At 35.9% G+C, this 15,468-nt stretch overlaps 2 protein-coding genes and 1 long non-coding RNA gene across 3 annotated transcripts; 2 read left to right on the plus strand and 1 right to left on the minus strand.

The window, feature by feature from the left end:
* Nucleotides 1-1,382: 1,382 nt before the first annotated feature.
* On the plus strand, nt 1,383-3,867 carry TPD1 (tapetum determinant 1). Its single transcript, XM_086586746.1, has 4 exons — nt 1,383-1,473; nt 1,871-2,035; nt 2,104-2,184; nt 3,155-3,867. Exons 2-4 carry the CDS (start codon nt 1,972-1,974, stop codon nt 3,484-3,486), a joined length of 477 nt encoding a protein of 158 aa, XP_086442872.1. The 5' UTR covers nt 1,383-1,473; nt 1,871-1,971; the 3' UTR covers nt 3,487-3,867.
* A 4,658-nt stretch (nt 3,868-8,525) lies between these two features.
* Nucleotides 8,526-11,179, plus strand: LOC147515315 (uncharacterized). Its single transcript, XR_015210165.1, has 2 exons — nt 8,526-9,870; nt 10,154-11,179. It is a non-coding gene; the product is annotated as an uncharacterized LOC147515315 (long non-coding RNA).
* LOC147515316 (Pollen Ole e 1 allergen and extensin family protein) lies at nt 9,644-13,353 on the minus strand. Its single transcript, XM_086586752.1, has 2 exons — nt 12,389-13,353; nt 9,644-12,279 (listed from the first exon to the last, which is right to left on the minus strand). Exons 1-2 carry the CDS (start codon nt 12,549-12,551, stop codon nt 11,375-11,377), a joined length of 1,068 nt encoding a protein of 355 aa, XP_086442878.1. The 5' UTR covers nt 12,552-13,353; the 3' UTR covers nt 9,644-11,374.
* Between the last annotated feature and the right edge of the window lie 2,115 nt (nt 13,354-15,468).

Here is a 15,468-nt window from a genome sequence, read left to right on the forward strand (position 1 = left end):
AATTTTTTTCTTCATCTCCATATTATGATATTAATGCTTGCAAAAAAGTTGAGAACTCAAGTGAAGATTGCAAATGTAAGTGTTAGAAGTAAAGAAATGGAATCATATGTTCAAAGATTGCTGTCATCAGAATAGGAACCATTCGATCTGGACACAATAATTCTCAAAATCAGTTGTTTTATTCTTGCGAACAACCAACAAGAGTCCCATGATGTCTAGTAATTAGACAGTGGCTGTAGTAAGTAGTGTGGTTCTCGACTCCTCAAAGGCTTTTGACCTGGTTTGAGGGGTTTCGGCTAATGGGCTGGGTCGGGCCGAAGACCATTTTATCACCCCTTGGACTGTGACCCTTCCCCGTTTCCCCCTTGCCCCCTTATCTATGAGAATCGAACCAATAAATCTGACCACTAAACCAAGTACATGCAACTATGAAAGTGACACAAATTTAGGTTTGGGGTCTTCTAAAGAAGGATGAAGATTAAAGGCTTAGAAATGTCAAATTGCATGGCACGAGCGCAGAGGGCTGTAAAGCAAAGCAAACTCAGCCATTTGATTGCTTTGATGGTTGAAAACTACGTTTGCTCATGGAAACACACGTGGGAACAAGCAGCTAATTGGTGAGCCGGACGTCTGCACGTACGCCTTGATCATGATTTTCAACATTGCCGAAAATATTTGCAAAGGTCATTATCAACACATTGAGAAGCGATAATAACCCTGCTGCTCTTGTACATATATTCTTTCAACACTGGGACTTGTATCGTGCTGCTCCTATTCTGAAATAGTTAATGTTATAGATTTTTTTTACGTATGGAGACAGATGTTAGTCCATTTAATTGTCGTATTTGATTTAATTAATTGTTCATTTTGTCAGGAATTGGAGATTAAACTGTCAAAATGGAATTGAGCTAATTGGTTGATGTACGCACTTAATAACGAAGTTGAACTCCTTTTGTCCACTCTGAGTATATGCAATCAAAACCAGATATAAGGAGTTGCTTGATAGAATAAGTTCATAGTACAAAATTGAGGATAAAATCGTCTTTTAGAAAACATCATTTCAAAATCACGTCTGACTGCGGAGCATGTTCGTTCACTAATTGCTAACTAGCTAATCCCTAATCTAAACCATAGGTGTACAGTTGTAACTTAGCTATAGGCTTTTGAGACAAGTTTACCAAATAAACCTCGAAAATTACCAAATGTACCTAGCTTTTAAAGAAAGACAATGACCAAATTCTGAAAAGGGTAATCCTGGAACACAACAATAATTAATTAATTTCCTACACATCACGTGCAATATTAACCAGAGTCAATAAAATAAAATTCTTTGAACTACAGTTACATTTAATATATATATATATATATATATATATATGCCAAAAGAAGAAGAAGAAGAAGCGTCTTCCTCATTATTAACAGTTGCAAAACACCCATTTTAAAACCCTAACTACTTTTTTCATGCGTGTGGAGGTGAGGTTACGAAACCATATGTATGTTTGATTGTGTGTTTTTGTTTTGGCTATTTTGATGCCATATTGGGGTGTTTGTTTTGGGAAAAAGCGCGTTATTCAAAGTATAGTAGTCTTGTTGGGTTAAAATGGTTTTACATATAAATGGAGAGAAAATAGTAAAGAGGTATTTATTTACTTCATGGGTGTGTCTTTCTAATAACTTGATTCATTCATTATCGATCTTAGAGCAAACTGAAACCAAGTCTATTATTCTTTCTTTTCTGTCTGATACAAATTTATGTGCGTGTGGTGTGGTTTCAGAATTCAGAAGAAGCATATATATGCTGCCAGATTTTCAGTTTTCATATATTCTCTTGTCCCAATGACACTTTTTCTTCTTTTTTTCTCGTATACAGCACACTGCCTATAAGGTCCTCTATTCAGCAGCAGCAGCAGCGTTGAAAAGTAGTTTATCATCTTCTTCAACTGAGATAGATATATTTTTCTTCTTCTAAAGATGAAGAATAAGAAGATTTGGTTCACTTTGTTGTTGGGGTTTTTGCTCACTTGTTGTTCTCTAGGTATGTATAAGTATTTCATGATTGAGAAGTGGAAAACCCATTTGTGAGTTTCATTTTTTCTTCCACAGGTTTGGAGCAAGTTATGGGGCTTGAATCATCAAACCAGAATATCTCCTCGACCCCACATCGGAAACTTCTAGCCCATGATGGTAAGAAAAAGGCGATTGAACCCAACCTTTTTTATTTGTTTATTTATTTTTGATTAAACAAAATGGGATAAAAATATCATAGAGAAGAAGGAGCATTAATGGTGTGGGAACGAGCGTGCTAGTGTTTATCTGTAAGACTACTGTAGTAGTGTTCAGGTATTCAGGTTGTTGTACGAGAGAAGGTGGCGCACTTTTTGTTTGTATTCTGTGATTGGCTGATCAACTTGTGTTGGTCGGCTCTTTTGTTAACCTATTTGATTTTTCTTCAGCTTGTTTTTCGTCTTTTTTCTGCGTCAGTAGCAGTCTGTTTTCTAGTGAACCACACCCTCCTCACCTGCTCTCTTTCTCTCGGTTCTATTTGCACCTTATGCGCATTCTAGCCTACTCCAGTTGTTTTATGCCTTGTCTCTTTAGGTACATGTTAGCATGAGAATAACTAGTCTTGTGTTTGGTGGTTTACTTTTGTTCATGTTAGCATATGGACCAGGAGTCTACGAAGCATGGAAATATGAAATAGTTATGATATCTGGCAAATTTGGGCATGTGGGTGCAGGGTGGATCATAGGCCCTATCATTTTCTTTAGCGTTCATGTGCTTTCTGGGTCTACAGCTACTCTCTGTGTTTATTCATAGTAAAGCTGTGAAAGGTTGTTATCATTCATGGAAGTATGGAACATTGCAAGCATGTGGCATCTCATTCTTCTTTCATTTATTTGGGGTATTCATGTGTTCTGTGCACTTGTGCTAGGTCTGTTGTAGCGCAACTTAGCTTACCATTTTGACTGAAGTCTTAACATTCATATATTGACAGCACATCATAGAGAGGAATAAAAAGTGTTTCTATTTTATTGCTTTTTTCATACTTTACAGTGTTATCAGCTTCAAAAGCATGTTTTGTCTTGAGATGTTTGGGCTTATTACTTATTTTTGGACTGTTTTTTATTTGGGACTATTTTGTTGATGAAAACAGCAATGGAACCAAACAGAATGTGGGGTGAAAAATGTTCTAAGTCCGATATTGTGGTGAACCAAGGGCCGACAGCACCATTACCAAATGGGATACCCACATACACAGTGGAAATCATGAATGTTTGTCCCAATGGCTGTGATATCAGAGGAATTCACTTGAATTGTGGCTGGTTCAGTTCTGCTCGATTAATCAATCCGAAGATTTTCAAGCGTCTTCGATACAACGATTGCCTCGTCAACAATGGGAAATCTCTTGTTAATGGCGGAACTGTCTCATTTCAGTATGCAAATACTTACCTATACCCACTTTCAGTCTCCAGTGTCCGCTGCTGATGGTTCCACATCATACTACTATATAGTAATATAGTAAATACACAAGTAAATAAGAATTTGACGATGTACAGGCAAAAGCACTACTAAAACCATGGCAAGATGGGAGAGAAATTCAGTTTTGAGAAATAGTGTGTTTTAGTCTTGCTTTTGCTTTTGGGGATTTTTAATTTTGCGGAAAACAGAGAATACATACTTGTACGGTCGTGTACTGATGATATGCTACTTCAGATTTTGGTGACGAGGAATTTTGAGATTTTGCTGTGATATATTTTTCTAATGTTTGTAGAATCAGATAATTGTAGTAATAAAGTGACTAGAAGTTGATTGATACTTGATATGTACTCGGAAAATTCATGATGATGAATTTGTGTTCAGACTTCATACTTCGACTTTTGTTTGGCACAGAGAATTTCTATCTTCTTATTTACTTGAGTTTTAGATTTTTAATCGTAATGGGGCCATGGGGGAGGTGTGGTTTCTGAACTTGTGATTTGGGATTGAAAAGTTTGTAATGAGTGCAATATTTGGGAAGGGCAGACAAATATCCTTCTTGAGATTGACAGAAGACGTCATTAGATTAACCTTGCGTTGCGTTTATCGAGATAAAAGTTGACTAGTGAGTTGGGAATTTTTAACCAGCATGTAAAAATTCCAATTTCCAAAACTCATGATTGTGAACCCAATTGCGGAAAAAGGGAAAGAACACCCTCATACACAGTTCAAGAGGGGCTAAAAACCAAATCGCCAATGAGAAATTCCGTTTAAGGCCGTTTTGCATATTGCTGCAAGTCTGCAAACTCAAAGTTCAAACATAAAACAAGTAGCTTGTGGGCTTGTGGCGTAATTTTTTCTGTAGGTATTTGATGTTTTTACTTTTTACACTTTTACCTTCTGGGTCTGGCCAACAATTTTCAAGTTCAAAACAAGACAAAGATCAAGTACATTAGAGTTGTGATAAATATATATGGTTGGGCTTAAGTTTGGCTAAATACTCAATAACAAGAAAATATAATTTGGAACTATATAATATAACATGGAGTGACTCTCCACGGCAGATCGGGGAAAAAGTAATTTTCAAAACTAATTTTCGGACAGGATAGATGAAAGGTCAAGTATACTATTGAAGAGAAATTAAAAACGGTTCAGAAAACTAAGAAGTCAAGTATACCCCTAGCGTGAAATAATAAACGGTTTGTTCCAACCGAAACGACCTGGTGTATATAGTATGAATTTAACAATCATTGTTTATACCTCAACATAATGTATGATTAACATAATGTATGATTAGTAAGAACACCTATTGGAGTATGAATACATATTTGAGTTATTCATATCTTAACATGAGCTATAAACACTCATTGTTCATATCTCAACATAATGTATGATCAGTAAGAATACCTATTGGAGTATGAAAATGATTGTTCATACCTATTTGGGACATGAACAATCAATGTTCATATCTCAACATAATGTATAATCAGTAAGAACTAGGGCTGTCAATGGGTTTCGATAACCCGATAACTGACTCGAACCAAACCGATAAAAAATTATTTGGGTTTTGATAATTTGGTTTGGTTTCGGGTTTGCCCTCCAACGAACCGAACCGATAAGATGACATTTTAGTAATATTTATGATTAATTTTGTATATCAATTATGTAGTTAAAATTAATTGATTTAATTGATTTTATAGTTTTCGATTCAGTTTCAGTTTGCAATATATCTTTTCGGTTCGGTTTTGGGTTCCCAATTTTCTTATCGGTTCAAGTTCGGATTTTCCAAAACCCGACTCAAACCAATCTATCGACAGCCATAGTAAGAACATCTATTGGAGTACGAACAATCATTATTTATACCTCAATATGAGCTATGGACAATCATTGTTCATATCCAAATAGGCAAACTTACCTCATACAATATATTAATGTATGAACAAAACAACATAAAGAGTAAAATCAGAAAATATTTATTTCAAATCTGAGTTATTTGTCCTTACAAGTTATTTTTACTCGAAAATTGGTTTTTCAGGGTTATTTTCACTCTCAAATTGTCCTTGAGAGTAATTAAAACAAAACGCTGGTTCTGAGAGTGATTTTCACTCGAAAATGGGTCTTGGAACCAATTTCTTGATAATATAATAACTTCAACTTGCCAACTACTGTATATTTAAATCCGATATTAGTTTGTGGAGATTTTTAATCATTTTATTAGAGTTTGATTTTGAGGAGTTTTTTTTTGCTCACAGCTCTAACGCTCACAGTGCTCACAGGGGCGACATGTGTCACACAGAAATGTCAACAAATAAAAATTAATACGTAGAGACTCTCTCTTTGCCCCCTCTTTTTACCTAGCCCCTTCCTCCTTACTCTTCTCTCTCCCTCTCCCATTTTACCTCACTGGAAATAATTTTAGTTTCATTTTATTCCTACCAAACGAATTCCGGTCGATAACCAAATCTAAACATATTCCGGCGAGATTTGGAAACGAACTCAAACCACTTTAAATGTGACGTTGCAAGGTAATTTGTATATTATTTTTTTTGAGGTTGAATGGATGCATAAAATTTTCAATTTTTTTTTAGTACTAGTTAAAAACTATTATACAAATTATTAAATTCATTATTTGCACAAATTATTTAATTCATTACTTGTAGGTTTTGTTATAGTGTAAATTTCAATTTTTCACTGGTGGTGTTGTTTTTAATAGTAAGTTATATTCTAAATCTACTTGTTTGTTGAATGTATAATGAACCTACTGTTCTGAACATGGCTTTGGATATTGAAGATGGTGAAGAGATATTATGGGAGAGGGTTTGGAGAACATGACCGATAACGCCGATGACGACACATCTGAAAAAATCCAAAGTTTGGTTCCTTCTGTTGGTATGTTATTTGATACAGACAAATCAACATATGACTTTTACAATCAATATGCAAGAACAATTGGATTCAGTGTTAGGAAAAAAACCATGTATAGTGACGCCAAAGGTATTGAAAGACGAAGAGATTTGTGTTGTTCCTGGGAAGGGTATTATCAGGGGAAAAAAAAAAAACACTCCCTTGAAGCGAATAGATAATAGAAGGGGTGGATGTAAAGCTATGATGATGGTGAAGTTCAAATATGACAGTAAGAAGTATATTGTGCTATGTCTGAAATGCTCCTTATAATTAAAAGTTTGGATTCAATTAATGAACAAGGAAATACATTTTGTGCTAGCACTTATAGTGCCCAAGAAAAGCAGGTTGATGAGAGCAATGTGGGTATGCCTAGTGGAGATGTATTACTGCGAGACCCGATACCAAAGCAGCGCACTCGACAACACAAAGGGTGTTACAAAGGTGTGCTAGAAAAAGAACAAAGAAAAAGGAAAAATACTACTTCATACCAAATTGAATCACTAACTGGTAATATTTACTTTAGTAATCAATTATTTTCAACTAACAATTCCTATATATTTAAGACATACTTTTTCTTAAACGGGTTGTCCGTTTACGGACATGTTACATAGTGTGTTGAGCAACTTATATAGTGTTATATATAAGCATAAATTAAAAAAGTTAATAAATGTAAATTAAAAAAGTTGTTCAAGACACTATATAAGTTGTTCACGACACTATATAAGATATTCAAGACACATGTTCGTGTTTGTTTAAGAGAAAAACTGATATTTAAGATAGTTTTATTAATAACTTCGTTTGATGTAGGTACCTCAAATGCACGTACTACCAGATGAAGATCAAATTCTAAAGGCCATTAATGGAAGTGTGCAGTCCACTCTGGTTTATACCGACTTCTTTGTACTATATTTTTGGTGATTTATTTCTTTTATCATATTTATTCCTTTGATTGCAACTTGTGAAACCGGATTCATGGGTGCCACATGCATACAATGGTCCAAGTGGTTACTATCCCCTAAATACATGTATGTATCCAGATTTGTCAATGGCTCAAAGTTTTCCATTTCATCAACATGGACCCCCAAGCATGCTAATGATGTTGTTTAATCACTCTTTGCTTTATTCACAGGTTTGCTAATTATATCCGATCTATACTAAAATCTAATCGTTAAGCTAAGCATCGTACAATTGAAATTCTGAAGTTAATTTGCAGGCTTTAGTAAGATTATCGGAGCACATAATCCAACAAGACATTCCCAATATTCAGGCATATATAAATGAAGATTAAGTTTTTTTTTTTCTTCCAATTTTAATTTTTTAATACAATTTATCGTTTGTTCTTATTTGGATATGGTGTAGGCAAGAGCTGAATCATCCCGCACACTCTGTAGACTTTGTGGATTTCTTTGTTTGAAATAGTATCTTTAGCCTATTGTGAAGTCCAACTCAAGCTTAAATTCATGATGCTAAAATTTTGTTCATGCTCTCAAAGTTGCTAACCGCTTTCAATATTTCGAGCTCTCTGTGGTTCTAACTTCAAGAGTGGTGAAAGCAATTGTCAAGTTAATATTGGAGTGGTCATATATTTTGTAATTTTCTTTATTATCTTAAAAAAGTTTTTGTTACCTGTATCCCAAACACATACATGAAATATAATGGAGAATTTTCTTGCATTGTAAATGGTTTTTCTTTACTATTTTTAATGGGTTAAATTTTATTTATTGGTAATTTTGAGAAAATAAATGAATTATATTATTTTGGACCGGAGAGGGGAAAAAAAAGAAGAAGAAACCCGAGAAAATAAATGAATTATATGTTGCCCCTGTGAGCACTGTGGGCGTCAGTGCTGTGAGCAAAGAAAACTCGATTTTGAGCGGTTATAAACTAATTTAATATTTTAATTATCAACTGTTCAACACTTCAACTAAATTTCTGGGCACACAAGAGACCGTTCGTTTGGACTTTGGACCAAGAAACGGACGTGGATCAATTTCGTTTTTAAAAACTTAATTGACAATGTAACTTGGGTGGGCTGAACCCCCAGCCCAACAAGTTAAACCACCCACAGGCCACAGAAGACCAGTACAAGTCCCATTTCCAAAGTTCATCTTGGGGCGAAGAATGTGTTAAGTGCCAAGGTTCGAAAACCCAATTTTATTACAATGTCTCGGTGTTTTCTATGTTTAAGTTTAGTTAGTCCATAATCTATAGCCTCTGTATATGGTAGAACAAACCCGAAATAAATTATTATGCTTCGAGGAATTTACATGAGAAGCTAGGAGCAATGTTCTTTAGTTGTTGATGGTTTGCTCCTTTTTTTTATTTGTATATTAGAGGAACCTGTTTGGCTTGTATTGTGTGGTCATTGTTTAGTATTGCAGATGGAAGCTTCACATCTTTTCACTAGGGAATATGAAGTTTATTTATGGGTCTTACGAAGTTAAGAGTTTTTGAATTTATCGATTTACTAGATCAGTTTAGACCTATGTAACATGGACACGCCATATGTCAAAAATAATCTGTGTCGGACACATTGTATGTGATATACCTCCATTTTTTATACTTTGCCGTGTCAGATAGTTTGTATCCGTGTCGGATACGGGATCATCTATCCATGTCAATGTAAGTTAGGTTTAGACTTTAGACTCTGCTTATTCTTGTTTCCTTGCATATATTGGGAATATTTCCAGGTAGGTGTTGAACTTAAACGGGGTTGAGTGAAGGACTAGGTAGGTGTTTACACCACTAAAATCCTACCAAAATGGATGCAAATCTAGGTAAAATTTTGCAGTTCTGAAATGGCAACAAAGATCACGGGATCTGCATCTTCTTTTTGTAGGATTTTAATGGTGGAAAGACCTACGAATCCTTCATCCATCCTCTGTTTGAGCTAAATTTCTATATGTAAAGGTTACCACAATTTGCAGGGGAAGTGAGCACAGCCTTAAGATTATTCATATCTCGGACCATGGTACTCAATTCAGATAAAAGATTTCATTGAGAACATAAACAAGAATCTGTTTCTACAAGGTTATCAAGACTCCGGACTATGGAATCTGAAATTTGGTCACTTTCTGTGAAACTCCTTTCATATGCTACGGTGTTAAAATTTTAGCAATTTGAAAGCAATACTCGGCAGTATATGTGCCATGTTCATTTCTTGAAGCATAATTATGGTGTTAGATTTCCTCTTGCGCTGAAGGAAGGGACTCTCTCTAAAGATTTAGTGATAATTTTGGGGATCGTAAGTAGGGATTAATGATGGGAATGTGGGATTGCTTTTGATTTTTGATTTTGGTTCTTTGTTCTCCATATGAGGCTCTTCTTTTTCCTCTATGTTTTTTGGTAATTTAGTAAATGATAAATGACCGAAGGGTTGCTAATCTACCGTTAAAGGTCTGTCCTCCCTTTACGTCTGCAATTTTACATATTATTATTTCATGACCTTTTCCTGAAGTACTTGCTGCTTTTCTTCGGAGGAGAAAAAGTGTAAGTTGCCTTAAGATTTTCATTTGCCTACTTAAGAAGAATATCCTAGAAAAGCATTTACTCTGTTGATTTCTCATAACTCTAGGTGGTTGTCACCATCATCTATGATATTGTTACTGATCACATCTAAGACTTTTATGTGTGCATATGTTACTAACCTAAATTAGCCATTTCAAAGTAGGTGCTTGCTTCAGATGATTACAGTGCGTTCAATAAAACATGTTGGTACATATATTTATCTATGTCGTTCAAGAAAACATGATGGTTTAAGTTTTCAATTCAGGGACTGGAGCTTGTACCAGTGTGCTCTTCAAGCGATAATAGAGCATTACTTTTAGGGTTTCAACTAGCTTTGTAATGTCCCCTTTCTTGCCAAAACAAAAAGTAGGCTTGCCAATTGCCATCTCCAGGTTCTGTTATTTTACCAGGGTGACCTACATGGTGCATCTGTGATTTGTCAGTGTAGTGATCTCCACATTTTGGAGAGTCTCTGAGAGTGATGAAAGAGAGTTTCCTGCCCTGTTCCTTGACCGAAAGAAAAGGAGATCATTTTTGAAGAGGGTGATATTGTTTACGGGTGGATCAGAGGGGAATTTGTGCATGATTCTTGTTCTTGGAAGATCATTAGCAGTCAATTTCCTGTCGGGGATCATGGACTATGGTAATGTGAACAAGGGGCATGTAAGAGGTTGGAACCTGAGCATAACCTAATCAGTGACAGCCGGCATCTACATGTTAAGATGTTGAAAGAGCAATGGAGTTGGGAAAATGTAGATTACTTAATTAGAGGTCCTGATGACATATAAAGTGGAGAATTCTGCTGGATGGTCGTTTCGAGAACCAGATAGCACCAATAGTACATTGGGATCCCTGGTTGACAGAAGATGTGGAATAGATGTCACATAAATGTGGTAAAGATGATATCATCACCTCAGCGTTGATTATTTCATGTTGTGGATACGATCATTGTAGAGTGCAATCAAGTTATCATGCATGGAGAGGGGATTGTGCTTGTTGCAGGATGTGGTTCATCTTCGCAGAGGACCACTGCATAAGTTCCAGAGATGAACACAGAACGTACTGAAAACGTGAAGGGAAGTTTGATGGAGATCTCTTCCCATCATAGCTTGGCGAGCTGGCGCTTAGTTCTGCTGATACCTGATGGATAACTGTGAAGAACATCCTTCACTTAAATGGTCTGTTGCTCTGTTCCCACCTTTGTGTTCCTGTTTTACAATATCATTCATGATATATTTACAATGTGTTGTCTAGATTAACCTATTTCCTGTAGATTGTGCTTCTTAATTTACCTACTTAGCATTAGTCCGACTAAAACACACTAAATAAATCTCATATACTAACAGAAAAATTCAACATAATTGAGATATATGGGCTACTCTATATATTCAAGACTATCCAATAATTACATGGTAATCGGAACATTGAATCTTCTAGTTAGAGAACCAAATGGAGAATAATAATGTTAGAAACACTGAATCTGGTGTCATGGATGCTGGTCTTGCGGTTGGTTAGGAGGGGGTGGAGGGATGAAAGGTATCCAAGTTCGTGGGTCTCCTAGATTAAAAACAGGAGGAGGAGATGTTGATAATAATGGTGGGGTTTGAGGAAGAGGAGGAAAGCGAGGAAAAGGAGGAAGGGGAGGAAGAGGTGGGAATGGGAAAGGTAGAGATGGTGGTGGAAGTGACACTGGAGGGAAGGGAAAATATGAGAAAGGTGGCGAGGGAGCAAAAGGAAAAGGTGGGAAGGAAGGGAAAGGTGGTGAGGGAGGGAAAGAAAAAGGTGGAAAGGAAGGGAAAGGTGGTGAGGGAGGGAAAGAAAAAGGTGGAAAGGAAGGGAAAGGTGGCGAGGGAGGGAAAGAGAAAGGTGGAAAGGAAGGGAAAGGGAATGAGGGAAAAGGCGGAAGCGGAGGGAAGGGAAATGAAGGGAAAGGTGGAAAAGGAGGGAAGGGAAATGAAGGGAAAGGAGGAAATGGAGGGAAAGGAAAACCAAATGGTGGGTAGCAAGGAAGAAAGAACTTGGCTGAGTTTATTGAATCTGACATTCCCTCTTTGTATTCTCCACATAAGTTTGTATCTCTTTTTGGTGGTCTGTAATTCAATGCATTTAAGCTATAGTAACAAACATTAGCTTGTTTCGATTTGAATGCCATTTGATCGGAAGTCGTCTTCAAACCGGGAATGTTGCACACGGATGATGTGGTCTCAACCAAGCTTGCCTGGCAAGATGATTGAACTGATTGCTCTTCCGCACACTTGATTCCATCAACAGATGGGATTTCCAACTTATAGATTCCGAATTTATCCGTTGTTCTGTTGACTGAGAAGGTGATTTGTTCTGTGGTTGTTGGTGAGATTGCATTGAACTTGCAGTTTATGTGAACCTTCACTCCTGATTACATGATGAACATTATCGTGCCAAAATGTGTTACATTTATCAGAATCTATTCAAAAGAATGCAACAGAGAATTTGAAGTATTGGGTCTATTTAGTTATATTACCTGGCAAGAAGTAGCTGTGTCTTGAGAAGGTGTTGTTGGAGCAAATGTCACAGTATACAAAACCCATTACAGCAATATTAGAGGTGGTTCTTGGTGAGGGAGATTCTTTGGAAAGTGACTGAGTAAACAAAGACACAAGAATGAAAAGAACCCTTGGATCCATTGCAGCAAAATGGGACTGTGGAGAAGCTCCCGACCAAGCTATCTACAGTAACATAATTCGTTCTTGAAGAGCTTTTAGAGCAGTACCACACACTTGAAGTGAAGATAACTAACAACAGATATAGCTGGAGCAAGGTGTATGTACTGTATTGAGGTAGATGAACCCGTGAGCAGTTGCTGACTTGTGTGTGTTAATGCAAAGTGCAATCAAAGACTTTAGGAACATGTTCTTTACTAGAAACAAAGACATGTGAAGGGGTTCTTTGGCAGCTTGCAGACTCTTTGTAATGGATTCACGGGTTGTAGTATATATTGAAGGCTTTATGAGCTTTCAGAAGCAAGAAATCTACGGATATATCGACCCCAATTGGAATGTAGGAGTGAAACTTTATTGTTCCGTTAGAATTAAATGTCAAGCTTTTGACTTCATTACTCTTTCGCCCTTTCTGCTACACATACAACAGCGTTGATAGATTAGCTGCAGACTGCAACATTCTGATGACTAGTACATGGAACATTCTGATGATTGGTACATGGAACATTCTGATGACTACTGTACAAAACTATTAAATATACTTCGAGTTCTGTTCAAATCAATGGAGTACTTGTATTTGTAGAATTGTGGACACCTCAACCTTATGGAGAACTTGGAGATGAAATGACAACAGACAACCTACATTCAAAAACATTTGGTTTTCGGTACTTTGTATTTGAAAGTGATGTATTTTACATGATGTTGAACAGTTGAATTTTAAATTTGAACCCATAACTATTATACATAAGCTGATCATGTAGATACATGCCAATATTTGAACGTAACCATGGCTTGATGGTGAGCAATTTGGCTCGGTAATGATAGCCTTTGGGCTTGATTTCTCTAGAGCTGTTTATAACTCCATCGTCAATTACCTTTTGGGACTGGAGCAAAAGGAAAATATTTACTTAAACTTGGCTTGAAAACACTGCTTGAACTGGTCGTCTATCATCTATATGGACAACTTTCTTGCCTGGACAACTTTAAACACATACATTGTATTAACCATGTACTGTGGACATGACAAGTTGGGTTGGGGGGTGGGGGAGTACTCTTGGTGGACAGGAGTGTGCCACTATAGACCGTTTGGCATTGCTAATGTTGTTAAGCTGCCTTTGATATGCAGAATATGCAGCCACTACCTTAACTTTATAATTGCAATTTTTCCAACCCAAAAATATTTAGGGTTAACCACTATTACACCCCCTAGATGGGAAATTAAGGTCTTTTCCCAAATACACACAAAAAAAACACGGTCAACCTAACCCAAGTTGATTTTTTTTTTTGGTGTGTACTTGGGGATAGACCCTAATTTCTCCATCTAGTGAGAGGGGAATTCTAATTTGCTCATTAATACTAGTAAACCCAAATATTTATATGAAGCACTTCTATTAGTTGTTATTCACTTTCTAGTGATAGAAATTGTTCAACTTGTTATGAAGATATATATGAACTCTGAAGATGAGAAAAGTAGCTTAATAAGTTTTAACAAACTAGCAATACCGTAGCAATACCAAATGGGCTAAAGCGTTGCCACTTGATATGTTGTTACTCTTTTTTTTAACACTTTAACTGAGTTGGATTGGCTTTGACTGTTTGAGATTTTTGTGGGAGGTGAAAATGGGTGTAGAAAGTGGAATGAAGAAAAAAAATCGTTATTTTCACTTGCCAAAGATAAGGCATTATGTAAATTTCCCTTCTAGTTTAGTTTATAGAGAACTTTGTGATACCTTGGCTTTAGCTAATGAACAAAAAGTGAAATGTTTAGGTGATCCATGGTGTCATCAAGACATCAACTAAAAATGACTGGACACAAAATAATTTATTTTTGGCTGGAGGGATTTTAACACGCGACAATTTCGAACACCATAGAGTCCTACTGATGATACAGCAATAGTTCCCATAATTTTCTTTTAGGAAGGATTCTAAGAACATATGTTAAAAAACATGTAAACTAGCTCATGTTCGTTCATGAATTTTTTAAGTTTTAGATTAGGCCCTTTTTAGCATATATGATCTCCAACTATTTTAAATATTGTCAAATTTAAATTGAAAATTCTATCCATTGAATGTAGCTAGTTAACAAATTAAGATTTGTAGACCATTCATTTTCATGATATTTGATACTATACTTGACAAGATAAAAAATTTCTGAATAACCAGATATTTTGTGACAATGTTTAATATAGTTATAAGATCATATCTATAAAAAAATTAACCTAATCTAATACTTAGAAATACCCTAACGTGTTTGTTTATGTGTTTTTGTAATTTATGCATAGTTCGGGATTTTGGAATTTTTGGAATTCCGATAAATCTAAAAACCGAAATTCATTAAATTTCAACCCTATCACATTTGGAATTTTGGATATTTCGACTCTATATTTGGAATTCCAATTTTTTAAAAAACCGAAATATTAGGCGGAATTCCAAAATTTCATTTGGAATCACGAACATTGAATTTATGTCACTAGAACCCTTCACTTTTCTTTTTAACTGCCCATCTTCATATTTGCTCATCGAACAATTTGGTGTAGAAAAATGTCACATATATGTTTAATTTTTCATTGTACAATTTTCTGAATTTTTCTGTGAGTAGCAAACTAAATTCGTAGACAAAAATACTACAAATGGTAATGTACTATGTGACCTTTACCAATTGGAATAATATACTATTTTTTGGACCAATTTAGGCAATGCACTATCTCAATTGGGTCACAACGTTTCTAATTCTGGCCAATTTAAACTCCCGGAGTGATGATGTGTCAGGTGAAGTTTGACATGGATCACACGTGGAGCGACAAAAATACTACAAAGGGCAATGTACTATGTGCTGTTTACCAATTGGAACAATATACTATTTTTTGGACCAATTTAGGCAATG

The sequence above is a fragment of the Coptis chinensis genome, chromosome 2, assembly GCF_015680905.1.
Source record: "Coptis chinensis isolate HL-2020 chromosome 2, ASM1568090v1, whole genome shotgun sequence".
Taxonomy (NCBI): domain Eukaryota; kingdom Viridiplantae; phylum Streptophyta; class Magnoliopsida; order Ranunculales; family Ranunculaceae; genus Coptis; species Coptis chinensis.